Source organism: Syzygium oleosum, unplaced genomic scaffold, assembly GCF_021117445.2.
Source record: "Syzygium oleosum isolate NSW1041296 unplaced genomic scaffold, Sole_v2.1 Sole_v2.13, whole genome shotgun sequence".
Taxonomy (NCBI): Eukaryota; Viridiplantae; Streptophyta; class Magnoliopsida; order Myrtales; family Myrtaceae; genus Syzygium; species Syzygium oleosum.
This window is the reverse complement of record NW_026607497.1, coordinates 8,384,934-8,401,242: the sequence shown is the minus strand read 5'-3', so window position 1 is coordinate 8,401,242 and position 16,309 is coordinate 8,384,934. Positions and strand designations below refer to the sequence as shown.

Here is a 16,309-nt window from a genome sequence, read left to right as displayed (position 1 = left end):
ATCAAAATATGTAAATGGAGCACTTGCAATTGTAGCTGCTTTCTTTTTGATGTGATCCTCAAATTCTCATTATGTATGATCAAGTCATCAAATCTGAAAATCTTTTCTCGCCGAGTCCCTGAGTCATCAGTTCCGACAAGTCGAGGCCGATCACTTTTGCAAAGGAAAGCAATGAACCGACGAAATAGGAGAGGATCTATGAGCATAGAAACCGTGGATCACCTCTTTGATGTGCCAATACACTCGGCACACACAAGAACGTAAAAGATGACAATGTAATAAGCTGGACCGCCACTCATTGGACCGAGCTGACCACTTAGGAAAGTGGCTTTAAAAAATGTTCTATTTGGGCTGGGCTTTTATCAATGTTTAAGGAGAATGTAGAATTTTAAACTTTTTGCTTTTTGGCCCAAAACTTTGTGCATTTTTTGTTTCTCGACAGGCCGAGGGTAGTTGGTGAACTGTCCACTTGAAATTTCCAAGAGAGAGAGAGAGAATTCAGGCTTCGAGCTAATAGGGACACGCACGGTAACATTTCTATTTCTCTGTTTTTCTATTTTTCTGTTTCCGGGAACAGGTTTGGAACAGAAATCCGTTTGATAACGCACTTTCATTTTTCTATTTTTGGAACAAATTTCTATTTCAGAAATAGGTTTGAAACAGAAATCAGAAGTAAAAAAAAATTACTTTTCTATTTCCGGAACAGAAATGAGAAATAAAAACTCTTCTTATCGCTTGCCCTCGCTACTAGCCGGTTACCCCTTTGCCACTCGCTATTGCCGCCGGTCGCCTCTCGCCGGCGTCCTTCACCGACCGCCTCCTCCCAGCGTCATCCTCCGTCGTTTGCCACCGCCCAACGTCGGCCGCAACCCGCCCACCGCGGCCTCCTGCCATCCTTCGCCGCTGTCGCCCGTTGGCCGCCTCTTGCCGCCGACCACCGTCCTCCGCCGCCCGACGCCGGTTGCCTCTTACCACCGACCACTGTCCTCCGCCGTCCGACCCCGGCTGCCTCCCGCCTGCCAGCCGTCTCTTGCCGCCGACCACCGTCCTCCGTCGCCTAACGCCGACCGTCACCCGCCACCGGCCACCGTCCTCAGCAGTCTACCGCCGCGCTCCACCGCCCGACGTTGGCCGCCCTCTGCCGCCGGCCGCCCACCACCGATTGCCGTCCTCAACTGCCAGCCGCCGTGCTCCACTGCCCGACGCCGGCCGCCCTCCGCCCCCTGCAACCGCCGCTACTATTTGCTGCCGGCCGCCATGCTCCACTACCCAACGCCGGCCGCCGCCCACCGCTGATCGCCTCTCGTCGCCAGCCGCCGTCATCCGTCGCCACCGACCGGATGCCTCCCGCCGCCGGCCACCGTCCTCCGCCCCCCGAAGCCACCCGCCGTCCTTCGCCGGTCGCCCGCAAAAGAGAAATTTTGTGTCGTTGTCAAACACACATTTTTGCTTAGAAACTCGTCTACAGAATAGAAATAGAAAAATCAATTTCTGGCCAGAAATTGATTTCTGGAATAGAAATGTTACCATGCGCGCCCTAGGTCTAATCCAGGATGCGTCACCTTATCAGTTCAAGCTTGAAGACTTTAAAGAAAAACACAAGGATTGTGGCATAAGTTCGGGCCTCTTCCCACCAAACCAAACCGACTATCTACGTGCTCTAACGTTGAATGTGTAAAAGATATACAAATGCTACATACCTACATTATTATGTCCTAAATCTAGGTTCGTCTGGCAGTTATCTAATTTAGATTCGGACTTCTTCGTCTTACGCAAGTGATATAGATAGAGATGCAATAATAAGAGAGGGAACCGAGCAATTTCGCATGCACTCGGGCCATGTAAGTTGAGTGTAAAAGAGCTACCAGATCAGGTGGATCGCAAGAACTTGGTTTTGACTTAAAAAAAATAAGTGACCGGCAATTGTCATATTAAGGAAGTGATATGGATGGAGTCGTCATAGGGAGAAAGAAAATTGAGCAAGTCTTGCATGCACTCGGCTCGTATGAGCTCAATATGCATGAACCATCAAATCACATTACAAGAAAACAGGGTTGTGGTGATAAATTTCATGTAATTCGTCGGACAACCTTACAAATACGTACTAACAACATTTTCCTCTATAGTTGATTTTTCTAGTTTCAATATCATTTTCAAAGGCTCATTCCTTACACGTGCTGTTATATGATCATGTCCTGATCGGGGCGCTCCATTGTCGCTAAGAGCCTATGAAAGGCCTCTAATCGTTGACTTTGCATTCTTAGGAGGAGGCACATGTTAAGGTTGCCCAAATTATTCAACCCCAACCTTATTGATTTGCTAATGATATTAGGCTCCATTTATTTTGGGTAAAATAAATGATTTAGAAAATATTATCCTAAAAATTATCGCATGTATCACTTTAAATAATTAGTCAATGAAAATTACTTTTTTAGTGACAACCAGTAATGTCTAAACATTTTTGTGGATATTTTTCTAATGTTGTTAGTTGCAAATGCTTCTCTTCACCCTTGTCCCCCGTTTGATGGCTCTTTTGAGCGGTTTTTTTCCATGGATAATTGAGGATCGAGTAGACCCTCACCGTCTGATTGTGAGGTCTCACGAACCCTTGCTCCACCACGGTCGGGGCTGAGCTGTCCTTGCACACAGGCGCGAGGGTTTGGGCAACCTTCGGGAAAATTGTCTAAAAAATCCTAAACCTATTATACTTTTGCCAATTCAGTCATAAATCTTTCAATTTTGTCAATTGAGTCATAAACCTTTTAACATTTTGCCAATTGAATCTATCGGACCAATTTTGGCCGGAAATCGTGAACAATTTTTCATAATATTTTAAAAAAAATTCGAATTTTTATTTCATTTTATTTTTCCTTTACTTCCCTTTACTTTTTTCTTTCTTTTTCTTTTCTTTTCTTTCCTTCCTTTTTTTTTTCCAAACCTAGTTGGCGAGGTTGTCAGCCACAAGCAAGGCCAGCGATCCTTGCCCAAACTTAGGTGAGGGCCACGACGCCCAAATTTAGGCGAGGGCCACGACGCCCTCACCAGCCATAGGGGAGGGACGTTGTGGCCTGATGCCCTCGCTGGGATCTTAGAGACGGCGCGGAGGCCCTTGCTCGTCATTAGCGAGGGCCGTGATGCCCTCGCCCAGCTTAGGTGAGGGTAGCTGGTCCTCGCCTGTGGCCAACAACCTCACCAGCCAGGGTTTGGAAAAAAAAAAAACAAGGAAAGAAAAGAAAGAAAACAGAAAAGAAAAGAAAAGAAAAGAAAAGATTAAATAAAATTCGAAAAAATATTAAAATATTATAAAAATTTTGTCCACGTTAGCACCATTCGTCCTACGTGGCAAGGCCGCCACGTACCACATCAGCGATTTCTGGCTAAAATTAGCCGGATTGACACAATTGGCAAAAAGTGAAAATATTTAGGATTCGATTGGTAAAATTAAAAGGTTTATAACTGAAATTTCGTGTAAAATGAATGATTTAGAAAAAAATTATCCTAATAATAATTGCCTGTATCGCTTTAAATAATTAGTCAATGGAAAACGTTTTTTTATCAATAACCATTTATGTCTAAACATTTTTGTGACCGACCAAAAAATAAATAAATAAACATTTTTGTGGATGTTTTTCTAATGTTGTTAGTTGCAAATGCTTTTCTTCACCCTTGTCCCCCATTTGATGGCACTTTTGAGCGGCTAATTTCCACGGATAAACGAGTGTCGAGCACACCCTCACCGTCCGATTGTGAGGTCTCGCGAACCCTCGCTCCACCACAGCCAGGGTTGGGCTGTCCTCACACACAGGCGCGAGGGTTTGGGCGACCTTCTGCCACGGCAAGGGTCGCCGGGGACTCCCCCGCACCCTCGCTCTCGCCACTCGAAGTAAATGAATGAACACATAAATTCTGAAGTATGCCGTAAAATCAATCTTTTTGTATAGGGAGTAGCTTGTGAAGACATGATGAAACAACTGTCGCATAGTATTTGCAATGGCCCGCATGCAATTAATCTGAAGACATTATTGCATGCATCGGAAGATAACTTAATCTAATGTTTGACTGATTATATTCAGACAGTTAACTATGATGAATACTTCGCGGAATTCATACACAATGTTGTAGTTAATCCGTGGGTCAACAGCGTAATAAAGAAATGGTACGATGTTGCCGAGAGGTAATACATAATTCCCCTGAATCTTCAACGGTGGCGTGGCTTGGAGATTTTATTCCTTGTTGCTAAGGTGTTCTTGTTAGTAATGTCAATGAAGTCGGCAAATTTGGCCGGTGCATGCTGTTCTCCAAGAACGAATGGCGGAAGACGTTTTGGATTGTTTTTGTTATCTAATTAGTAAATGGGTCGAGGAGGTATGACTAATGGAGTCATCCTCTAGGCGTCATTAAAAAGGTCTTACGTCTTTTGCGGATTGTTCAATTTGAGCCATAGCTTCTAAGGGCATGTTTGGCAATTTGCCAAATAGTGATCGATTCTGTTTTTTTATTCCCAGAATCAGTTTGGAAACAAAAATCCGTTTGTTAAATTTTTTATGTTCAGAATCAGTTTTGGAACAGAATCAAGAATAAAAAAAAAAGTAGCTTCATTTGGCGAAATTTCATGTACTTATTTCAGATATGTAGAAGGTTGGTTGCACTCCTTTAGATACGCGGATTTTCATGTACTTTTTTTTTGCTAAATCACGGAATTTCATGTACTTATTTGATTAGGTATGTGTTCTTTATTTGTCATAGAAAAAGTAAGAAAAAAGATGTTGACAAACGAAGGCCTAATGAAGTACGAATAATAATAATAATACCTACTATGAGATCATAAGGAAAAATTATTGCCAAAGGTTATCGACATAAGCATGAACCATGAAAAAAAGAAGAATGCTTTTCTTCGCGTAAGTAAGAAAATGTGGGGAGAGGCGACCGGCGTTAACAACTTTTTGACATTGTTGTAGAAGTTTCACGTTTTCTGTTGGATCGTTCGGTTTGTATTACAACTATTGCTCATTGTGAGCAAGCCTGTCAATGTCACACCACCCTATTCGAGTTGAAGTGGAGTCAAAGTTATCGTTATGCTTGACAGAATAACATAAGTTGAAATAACATCACAAATGAATAAGAAATTTCACATTTTTCGTCGGATTGTTTGGTTTATATTACAACGTCGCTTATTAATGTCACACCACCATATTTGAGTTGGAGCAAAGTCAAAGTTATCCTTATGCCTAACAAACTAATATAAGTCAAAATAACATCACAAATGAATAAGAATTTTATATTTCAAACTTCTGATTAAGGAGGTTTCAAGTCACATTAGAGTAAATTTTAACCAACTTAGTTAGCCACATTGATGATAAGAGAAAATAAGCTAAGCAGACCTAAAACATGAATCATCTAGTGGAGCCTCAAAATAATCGTATCAATACAGCTTTTTTTTTTTTAAAAAAAAAAAAAAAAAATTTTTTTTATATTTTTTTAAAAAAAAAAAAATATTTTAAATTTTGATGGAAAAATAAAAGGTTTTGTTTTTTTGCTTTCTTGAAAATCGCAAACAAACAGGTTAGTACACATGGCTATTCAAGCTATTAAAGCAGCAATGAATCCTTCGATATGGATGTTCCCATTTCACATATTTCACAGTAAAGTAGTAAAAATGTATCTCAAAAGTGGTCTGAGGAGACAAATACTTTGAATGAGATTCCTAACAAGAACACAGCTTCTCGAAACATGAGTCCCAATTTGATATCTGTCCAACTTTGAAAATGTAAGCAGGGTAAATGTTCGTTTTTTAAACATTAATCTGTTGCATCCAAATGAACATCTTAACCACGTAGAATATGTTGGCCAGCTTCAACAGCTGTTCACAGACCATTGTTCAGCATGTAAACTGAATGGAGGTGGCAGATCCATGAGATCTTCCGCAGTTTAAATTAGTTCATCCTGGGAGAGAACAAGAGCCGAGTACTTCGGTTATCCTGTCGGGTTTCGAGTTCCTTAAAGAATGTCGACTCATCCCCACGAACTGGCCGTCCATGGATGCGAATTCCTTTAATCTGCCAACAGAATTCCCTGCTAGCCTTTCCCTTATTATATTCACTTTTGGACTCCCACGTCCTCTCACAGCTTCGAAGTTGAAACACAGGAGTCTCTTCTCTTCGTGCTTGCTCTTGCTCTGTTATATGGCTCTTCAGCATTATCTTTTCCTTATACTAATCGGTCATTTATAGCATAACGTCCTAATCATTGGCTTTAGCCCCTTTTTGTCAACGTTAATGGCATGTTTAGAAAGTCTTAAGTTGTCTCAGCATCGGTGCTGTTTCAATGTATTTCTATTCATTATTGAATGAACTAGTCCCTGAAATGAGTTGTAGTTTGCTTTGATTTGGCCACATACTTGACTCTTGAGGTGGTTGGTCTAACAGTTTAATTAGGGCCTGCACCAGATCAATTATTAGGAGTGGGGAAATTAATATCCATGCGAGGTCAATCTGTAAGTAGCATTTGTTCTGAGCTGGTTGATCTCGGGTATAAATTAGTTTCAAGTTTGTGTGCTAAGCTCAAGAGTGACTGAGCTTCAGCTCTCCTTCACTTTCTTTCAACGAGCCTCCCATATCAGCAGTAGCATAGATGGACACCCTGAGAGCTTCTGCTTATGAAGAATGGGATTCTTTGAGCTTATTTGCATCCACTGAGGAGCTCATTGATTTCACACCATATGTTTTGGGCCAGTACCCATTTTTTCAGGAGCACGATAGTAAACACAACTTCCAAATCCCATCTTTTTCCGTAAATCCTGAACTCGATACCGACTTTGCAGGAATGAGTGGGAGCTCGCATTATCCTCTAGTCATTCCCGACTCAAACCTGCAAACTGTTTCTCAAGAGAGCAGCTCTTTTACTGGCGAGAGCCACGGTTATGTTGTGTCTACATGCCAGGGAATCGGTTCCAATAACCACACGCTGGTAGCTAATGATATCTCTCCCTACTTTGATGTTTTCTCCGATGCTTTCAAGACGGATGTTAGCAACAGCAACTCCATTGTGTCGGAGTTGAGTGGCACTCTAATGGAAGAAGGTGCGTGTTTGAAGGAAATGCATAGCGAAAGAAGAGGAAGCTTGGGTCATAATCAGCCTGAAGATGTTAGCGTGCCAATGATGCACTTGCAACTCAAAAGGAGGTTTTCTAGATTAGACAACATTCATGCTGGAGCAGGAGATTCCACTTGCATTGATGTGTCAGAGAATACCAAGAAGAGACCTCGCACTTCAAGAGATGTAAGTTCTAGTTTTGTTTCTCAATATTCTGCTTTCTCAGATGGATATCAGAATGAAAGTGGATCTATTCGGTGTAGAATTATTCCTCATGAACAATCTTATTATATGCAGCTGAGAAAGAAAATTAAAGGTCCAAGGAATGCAAAGAAGCTACTGTCCGATGACACTGGTGGAGATGAAAGTGATGTTAGACCGAATGGATCAAGCACTTGCAGTTCAGAGGTTAGCGATTCTGGAGAGCTCAATGGAGAACTAACTCCGCCATTCAAGGCATCAACAACACTTGCTGAAAATGGAAACATAGGGAAGATCAAAGCTGCTAGGGGTTCAGCGACCGATCCTCAAAGCCTCTATGCAAGGGTAATCAGTTTGTCTTCCTGGAAACATGTTTCCCATGCTCATTCTCTTAATACATTCATATGATCATTTCTCTAAACTTTACCTTCCAATTTCACAGAAACGTAGAGCAAGGATTAACGAACGATTGAGAATTCTACAAAACCTTGTTCCTAATGGAATCAAGGTAGGTAGCATCCCGGTGAAGTGTTTAGTAGCTTCTACATATTTTCAGGACAGAGTTGAAAGAATTTATGCAAGCCACACAAAACTTATGTGCATTTTGTGGCAGGTGGACATTAGCACAATGCTTGAGGAGGCAGTTCATTATGTGAAATTCTTGCAGTTACAGATTAAGGTGAGAATAAACAAAATTTGGATCACACAAATAGTTCAGAAAATACACATAACATGAACTTAATATGTGTTTTTGTTGTCTTGGTTCAGTTCTTGAGCTCAGATGAGCTGTGGATGTACGCTCCTCTCGCTTATAATGGAATGGATCTCAATCTGAGCCAGATTATTTTTCCTCAACTGTGACCTTGGAGTAATTTGAGTTTTTCAGTTCTCTTTTCCCATTTCAAGGGAACTCCAGGAAGCGAAAGGAATATAGCGTGACAGTAATTTCAGATGGTTTACTGGGTTCAAATACACTTCCATATTTATACATTCAGAACAACCTCAATAACTTCATTACATGCACTGCTCTCTAGTATTTGAGAAAGGATGTTTTCTGATGATTCCAAAGCAACAAAGAAAAAGCTATGCCTTCACAAAACACAAGGTTCAGTTTGAGTAGCTTCATATGCTCTAAATTCCAGAAAATCTTGAGTTACTCAATTTCTGTTTACAATCTTTAATAACTCGCAAGTTGCAACCTCTTATAATGATCAATTCAAAGTGCTAATTTATCCAGCTGCTCCCTCAGGCTCAAATTTATCTACAAGTCTAACAGGTATCACTTGCCAGGAACTTCACGGGACGCGTAAAATTTAAAACCTTAACTGAGCCTCGTCCCAATTCACTCTAACGAGAATATCATCAAACAGGTTGTGACTAATCAGCGCAACCACCTAACAAAACAATGCAGCTTATATGCATTTCAAGGACCGACTCAACAACAATATTAGCAAAGTATTCAATAACGAAAACCAAATTACACACCGCTCATAATATCAAATACTCCAAAAGCTTAAGCTCTTTCTTGAACTTCTAAAGTGGTATCAGAGCATATAAATCCGGTAAACAAGTGGCCACGCGGGAGATTTTAACAAATACAAACAAGAAGCGACATCTTTTGAACAAGCTCGAACTAGCTGGTGGGTGGAGCCTCAACAGGAGGAGGAGAAGAAGAAGAAGCAGCAGTACCAGAAGCGGCGTCCGCGTCATCGCCGCCGCCGCCGCCGCCAGAGGCGAGGTTCCACTCCGGAGGGAGGGGAGGGAGAGGCGCGTAGACGGTGGGCTTGCGCCGGATGTCCCAAGCCTGAGTCTTGCGGGGCCTCGTCTTCATGTGGTGCGCGGTGGCCTTCTTTTTGGGCCTCGACGAGCACTCTATGATCGAGACCATCCCTCCCCCGCCGACGCTCTCGCCGCCGGCGATCCTCGGGGCTGCCCTGGGAGAGGCGGAGCCGGCGGGAGGCGACGGCGCGACGGGGACTCGAGCCCCGAATACGGCGGAGATGGACATTTCGCTCTCCTTCTTTGTCGAAGCAGGACGAAGATTTGCAGGAACGAGGGTGAGCAAAAGGGAGCGAGTAGGATAGGATTTGTGGGACGTTATCCTCGTACTCTCACTGATGGTCTTGTTTCGCTGGGCCGGGTCAAGACGGCCGGTCGGTTCAGTCCGTGGTTCAATTAAGGATAAATACCACGAAAAACTCTAAAATTGATATATATATATATATGACAAATTTACTTCAAATTAATTTTTTGATCACTAAAAACTTCAAACTTGTACATCTGTGATAAATTTACCCTCGGTTAATTTCCGTTAAATTTTACCGTCAAATTACTAAATTAGATGGCACGTGGTAGTTGATGAATGTACCAGTTTAGGGTTTTACCTCCCGTTTGTCACAGATGTGCCGATTTATAATTTTTCATGATATTAATCCAATTTAACAGAAACTAATGGATGATAAATTTATTACAAATGTACCAGTTTGGGGTTTTTAGTGGTTAAAAAATTAATCGGGGCTAAATTTGTCACGGATGTACTAGTTTTTGAGTTTTTGGTAGTGAAAAAATTAATTTAAGATAAATTTGTCACGAATGTACCAGTTTGGGATTTTTCGTGGTATTAGCCCTTTAATTAAATGATGTTGTGCAAACTTAGTCTTGCCTTTATATGTATAGTCCGGTTGCGAGGCTAGGCTAGGCCCGTTGCCGTGATCGCCGCCATAGGCGATGTTGGCCTGTTGAGAAGCAATTAGGAGAAGTTGTTTCGGCTCGGCATTGTCGACGTCTTTACCCTGCGGGTAGCTTGATCATAGATTGAGAGCGTGTCGGCAAGAACAGGGGAGTGTTTTCACGGTAAAGGGAGACCGAGGGTAGGAGATGTCACGAGGTGCCGGCGACCGCAATGTCTTTAGCATGTTGGATGTTCTTGCCAATTGATAAGGACTTCGGAGTCCAGACATAAAGAGCCACGCAGGCTACGGGATACCAGATCGATCTAAAATGTTAGTGTGTTTAATTCGATACAGGATCGATTTTGTATATCATTGCAAGTACTTGTAACATCAGAAGCTAATTGCATGTCCCTAAAGTAAGTATGCAGTTGACAAAGCTTTTACTTTGTTTAACAATCTCTTGAGGTGAGTTGACGGTGATCTTACGGTCTTACTATATATACGAACAATTGAGGACGGTACATATCTTTCGAATGTTTGAAAATCGAGAATGGACCGACGTTATTGCCGACAATACGAATTCATTCCGTAACCTGCCTCTCTTTGTTCAGTGAGGGGAGTCAATTTAATCAAATCTGCCGGCTCTTTTGGTAGTAAAGTTTGCCCCCATTCGTGTAATCTGTGCAATATTTTCAGATTCCCGTTTAGGCAAAGGACTTATTTATAGTTTATTTCAGAAAGTAAGGTGGTAATCAAGAGACTCGAGCACAAGCAACATCCTGAAAAGCAGGCCGACTTTCATCGAGTCAAACCCAAGTAAAATCCCCCACAGACGGAAGAATCTATATTGTAATTGGACTACTCACCCCTCGCGAACTCTGTGGGACCATTTATGTTCTAATGCTCACTTGATTTGTAACTCTGGATTCACTCGGAGCAATGAAAGGAGTCGTTTTTTTTACCCAAAAATATAACCCGAGCAAAATCCATAAAAAGAGTGCTAACTTTCAATTTGACATGTTTTGGGGCTAACACGAGATACAGGGTTTGAGCTTAATTGAGTTACAATTTTCAAGTTTAAGCTTACTCGTAAAACAAGTTATTTTATCAACTCAAACTCAATTAAACTGGGAAAATTGTCCAATGAGTCCTAAATATGTTGTATGCATGCATGCCAATTCGGTTTTAAACTTTTGCAATTTTATCAATTTAGTCTTAAAATTTTGCTCGAAATTACAATATAGTCATTCTGGCCAATTTTAATCGGAAATCACTGATGTGCCATAGATGGCCAGCTCTGGCCGAACCACTACATCAGCGATTTCTGACAAAAATTAACTGAAAAAGTTAATTAAAAATTTCGCACAAAGGTTTATGACTACATTAGCAAGATTGCAAAATTTAGGACTGAGATGACATTCGTACAATAAATTTAAGATTAATTACGCAGTTTTTCCCGATTAAACTCAAACTCATTTTTCAAAAGGTTAAAGTTTCTCCTTACGCTTCTAAGTCTTAATGGAACTTAGTGCCCTAAAAACGCAAAAGGGGAAGGGATGCCTTTTGTATTCTTACTCGAAGTTCTAGATGGTTGTTGCTATTTAATTCAAAACAATACTATCACTTTTAAAAGATTTGTCATTCACTCTTGGTAGTGCCAAACGGTACATGAATCGTGCCGAACAGTGCATGAACAGTGATTTTTTTAAAAATTGGGTTGGTTTTTCAAACACGTCGAGTTGATTGGTTAGCCCGTCGTTACAGCCCTCTACAAAGGGATATGCCACAACTAGGTCTTGCAGCACAAATTGTTTAAAGATTTGCTCACGGTATGAATCGAATTCGTGATCTCGTGGACCGCAAGCAAATCTTAAACCACTCGACCAATTATCTTGATGGTATGAACACCACGACCTTACTTTTTGAAAAATTAAAAGTAGTATCCGTACCATTCAATGGTTCAAAAGGTCATTTCGCAACTCCATCACAGTCACGCCCCCACCTCTATCTCTCCCATTGTAATACTTTCCAAGATTGCCTCGACTCTCCTCGGCAATCTCAAAGAGTACCACAGGTATCTTTGACCACCGGCAAAAGTATGCAAGTACATGAAATTGAAATTGCTATCACGATTTGAGTTTCAAGACCCTAAGGGTAATTCGAATTTCCGGACCGTAATCGTCATCACGAACCCATGAACATCCTGATTAGGGTTCTAGGATCTAATCTCTTGACGATTGCGTACGAGAGATTAGAGTATGAAAGCTACAAGGTGTTTAAGTCTATATACAAGTGAAACTACGGTTAGACAAACACATGGAAAAACAGAAGTTGGAAACTGGGAACTTGAAAACCAATCATCGGAACTTAGAGAGAGCTCTTTTCTCCTTCACTTGAAGCACGTTCCTCCATGGCACGGCTTGGACCATCTATTTGCTTTCCCATCCCGTCCACCTCTCGCTCTACATCTTCCTCCTCCTCCAATCCTTCTTCTTCGTTGACCAAATCATCCATCTCCTCCAACTCTTCCTCCTCTTCCTCTACCTCTCCATCACTCGCAAAGTCTATCTCATCGTCTCCAACCTCACTATCTTCTTCGTCGACCTTGCTCTCTTGGAGCTCATCGATTTCTCCTCTCTTTCCTCCCGCTCCCTCTTCCTTCTCTTCTATTTTATCACTCCTCGAAGCTCGGCCCGTGACTGGAAGACGCAGCTCCTTCCTCCCGAACGGCGAGATCTCGCGGTGACGGTTCTTGAGGGAAGATGGCTTCACTTCATAAAGCAACCCAAAGCAGATTACAAGGAGGAGGAGGAGGAGACATACGAGAGTCACGTGTCTTGGCTCGAAGGTCCTGGTCCTTTGGTTTCTATCGGATAGCTGTCTCAACATGGTCACTGAATTTTCCTAATGTTGATGTTGCTTGAAATTAGCTCTCCGCAACAAGATGGAAAACCTGACCTGAAAGTATCCACAAAAGTATCATTTGCTACGGTTCCGAAACATCATACACACTGAAATGCCAACAATTCAAGGAGGGCAAGAGAGAAGAAAGATTGCGACGATACATACTCGTAATGGAATCACAGGCTCCAATGCAGATATAGTTTTGGATGAATGAAGACCCCTTTCCTTTTGCTGTTAGATACACGAGTATGAGGATTGACAATCGGCGGATGAGTTCGGCTTATATGAGCTGTTTTGGTCTAAGGAAGCAGACAGGAAAGGAGGGAGCGAAGACATTAGTGGGTTTAGCTAGGGATAGGACGAGTTCTTTAGTCTAATTTCGTCTTTATTCAGGCTGGTTTTTCAAAACATCAAGATCGACACGTAGCTATTCGGATCAGCAATGTCAACACTTGACGTCCCTTCTCAAATAGTCAAATAAAAGAACAGGGAGAGATCCGGGCTAATTTAGGTACAAGTTAGGCCTAGAAGCACACAGTTGCGCTGTCGGTGCTTGCTTGCTCCTGTTTCAATTGGAAAATTCTTCGGTCTTATTTTTGTTCTTATGCGCCTTTCGATTGCATCAGGAATGGAAATTCAGGGTTGTTTGTGAACCTACTCCGACACATTTTTTCTGACTTCATATGTCTGCGGCGTTTACGGGAATTAATAAGGCAGCCACCGGGTATAAACTTTTCTATGGACCGGATCATAAAACTGCCTTTTCGACTAGGGCTCTGTTACGTGTGATCTTATCAAGTTTTGGTAGCCAGAAACTTAATGAATTCAATAATTAAAACTGAATTGAGGACGGTGGATGGCTAATTACACTATCAAATTTAACTTTTGTTTCACCAAAAAGATGATGAAATACTTTTTAAAACGTGAATGAATCGATATGAATTTAAAAAAAGTTGTGAAGAATCATTTGTTAATGTTAGATAGGAAAATAAATGACAAAGGATTTAAATGTAAGAATGCTAGGAACAATTGTTGCCAGCTATGTATATTTCAGGAAAGATAAATTGCCAAAAAGTACAGATCAAGGTAAATTTGCAAAAGAAGTTAAGTTTTATAATTCATTGGTGGTCCCTTAAATAGTTTACACTTGTGGTATTTACTACACATGCGATTACTAAGAAATTAAACATGCTTTACGTGACTTTACTACCCAGCAACACTAATTTACAAATAGTTACATCCAAGATTGTCAACTCCACTACTCGATAGTTCCACTATCTGGACGGTTACATCCAACACTCTTCCCATTTGCCGAATTAGTCTTCCTCATGGATCGCCTTTTGCTCCAGCACTGACTATTTCTCATTGAAACCTCTGTCGAGTAAATTGAGTCTTCTTATCAGCCTGTCACACTGTATCGACTAATTACTCTCCACACTTGGCCATTTTCCGCTCCTCCTTTACCTCTAATAGGGTTCTATCGACCAGACTGTCAACTAAAATATTTGGACTTTTTTTTTGTGTCAACATCAAATCAAAAGCAAATGGGTTCGAATATGCATTAAAGTCTCAACGACTTTGTAAAATTCAAGTTAAGAAAGCAATACACATACAGTAAATTCGAATTAAGTACGGGATCCACAAAGAACCAGTATTGAATCAGAACAAATAGTTTACATTTTTTGATACAATGCTTGTCAGATGACTGAAATTAAACAGCTTCTCAATGGAAATCTATGAAGTGCCTTATAAAACATGGTTGGAAAGCTTTTACAATTATAAAACAGAAACTAGAATTAGGAAATCTAAACTAATTCGAATTCGAAATTCAAACTTTATTAGAATCTTATTTGAATGATCTTTTTTTTTAAAAAAATCTAATGGGCTTCTTGGTTGATGTTGTACGACTCTTCTTCGTAGTGTAGTGTCTGTATTGATTGTCCTGAAAGTTACATGTAGTTAACATCTTCTTTAATTTGATTCCTCCTATATCTTTAGAATCCGTTTAATTCAGCATTCCAAATGGGCTTTGGGGCTCTAAAATCCATCGGCCAAATACAAATGGCATTTGGTTCATTTTTTGCTCAACTTTGGCGAGACGCGATTGCATTTCCAGAGGCCAGAAAGTTCGGAAATACTTTGGAAAGAAGCATTCTCGGATTGCAAACAGAATTTTTTTATTCCTTTTAACTTTGCCCTCACTCAATTTTCATAATTCCAGAAATGTACTTGAAAATCCTAACTTGCCGGAGAAGGCCTTAGCTATCAGCAAGCGGCCGACGAGCCACTGATAAGCCACCACCACCCTCGCTTAAGGTCGTGTGACCTCAGGCGAGGCTGGCCAACGGTTGAGTTCCATTTGCAAATAGTTTGAGATTTTTTTGAAAAAAGAAACTTTAGCAAAAGTCATTTACAAAGTATAGTTTTTACCAAACGGCATTTAGGTCAAAATTGCTTCTTAATGAATTTTTAAAATACATTTTACCAAATATTACTTGCATTTTGGAAAACCCCTTTAACCCAAAAGCCTTTGCATTTCCTCAAAGCTGAACCAAATGGAGTTTATATATTTCATGAATATAAACATGGCTGATTGATTTTAAAGGATTTTTTATGAGTTTGATGAGTAAAAGTGTTGGAGATGAACTACAGATGTATAAGGGTAAAATAGTAATTTTGTGTAATACAAGGGCAAAAACATGATCACAGCATACAAAGGGCCCGTTTGATTCAACTTTGCAAATGATCCTTGGGGGAATACAAATACCTTTAGATTAAAACCCTTGGGGAAATGTAAATGGCGTTTGGAGAAAAAACCTTTATGAAGCTACTTTGGCCCAAGTAGTGTTTGGCTAATTTTTTTTTGCAAAGGGCTTTGGGATTTTCTTTTTTATTAAAAAAAAAGCTTACCCTTCGCCGGAGCTGGTGAAGGGCTGCGGCCATCGGCGACCGGCGAGCCAAATCCAGCGACAACCGCCGCTTGGGTCACGGGACTCTCACCGGGGGTTGCCCGACCTTGTGCGATGATCGCCGGAGGTCGCGTGACCTCAGACGGCCGTCGCTTGAGATTGGGCGACCTCGCCAGCCCTTCGCCGTCTGGATCCGATGTCGTCGGCTCTTGTCGGAGCGCAAAAAAGATGAACAGTAACAAAGGGGCAAAATCGGAATATTAAATAATAAGTGAGGGTAGTTTGAAAAGAAAAAAAATTGATTTCAGCATTTGGCAAATGCTGAAAGCCCAAAGCTGGTCTGGATCAGCTTTGAGCTTTGAGCATTCCCAAAGCTGGCTTTCGACCGAAAGCCCATTGGGAATGCTTGCCTAACTCTCCAGCATTTTCCCAAGGGACTTTCGAGCCCGAAAGCCCCTCGGGAATGCTGAACCAAACAGAGCCAAAGTCCTTAGTGAACAGTGAAAATTTGTTAATTAAAATGTTTATTTG

At 41.3% G+C, this 16,309-nt stretch overlaps 3 protein-coding genes across 3 annotated transcripts; 1 reads left to right on the top strand and 2 right to left on the bottom strand.

Annotated features, from left to right (window-relative positions):
• Positions 1-6,497: 6,497 nt before the first annotated feature.
• On the top strand, positions 6,498-8,288 carry LOC115675905 (uncharacterized). Its single transcript, XM_056317128.1, has one exon. The coding sequence runs from the start codon at positions 6,631-6,633 to the stop codon at positions 7,699-7,701; it is 1,071 nt and encodes a 356-aa protein (XP_056173103.1). The 5' UTR covers positions 6,498-6,630; the 3' UTR covers positions 7,702-8,288.
• Positions 8,289-8,891: 603 nt separating this feature from the next.
• LOC115675904 (50S ribosomal protein 6, chloroplastic) lies at positions 8,892-9,364 on the bottom strand. Its single transcript, XM_056317133.1, has one exon. It carries the CDS (start codon positions 9,299-9,301, stop codon positions 8,927-8,929), a length of 375 nt encoding a protein of 124 aa, XP_056173108.1. The 5' UTR covers positions 9,302-9,364; the 3' UTR covers positions 8,892-8,926.
• A 2,497-nt stretch (positions 9,365-11,861) lies between these two features.
• On the bottom strand, positions 11,862-13,163 carry LOC115675902 (uncharacterized). Its single transcript, XM_056317130.1, has 2 exons — positions 13,035-13,163; positions 11,862-12,923 (listed from the first exon to the last, which is right to left on the bottom strand). The coding sequence occupies exon 2, from the start codon at positions 12,852-12,854 to the stop codon at positions 12,333-12,335; it is 522 nt and encodes a 173-aa protein (XP_056173105.1). The 5' UTR covers positions 12,855-12,923; positions 13,035-13,163; the 3' UTR covers positions 11,862-12,332.
• Between the last annotated feature and the right edge of the window lie 3,146 nt (positions 13,164-16,309).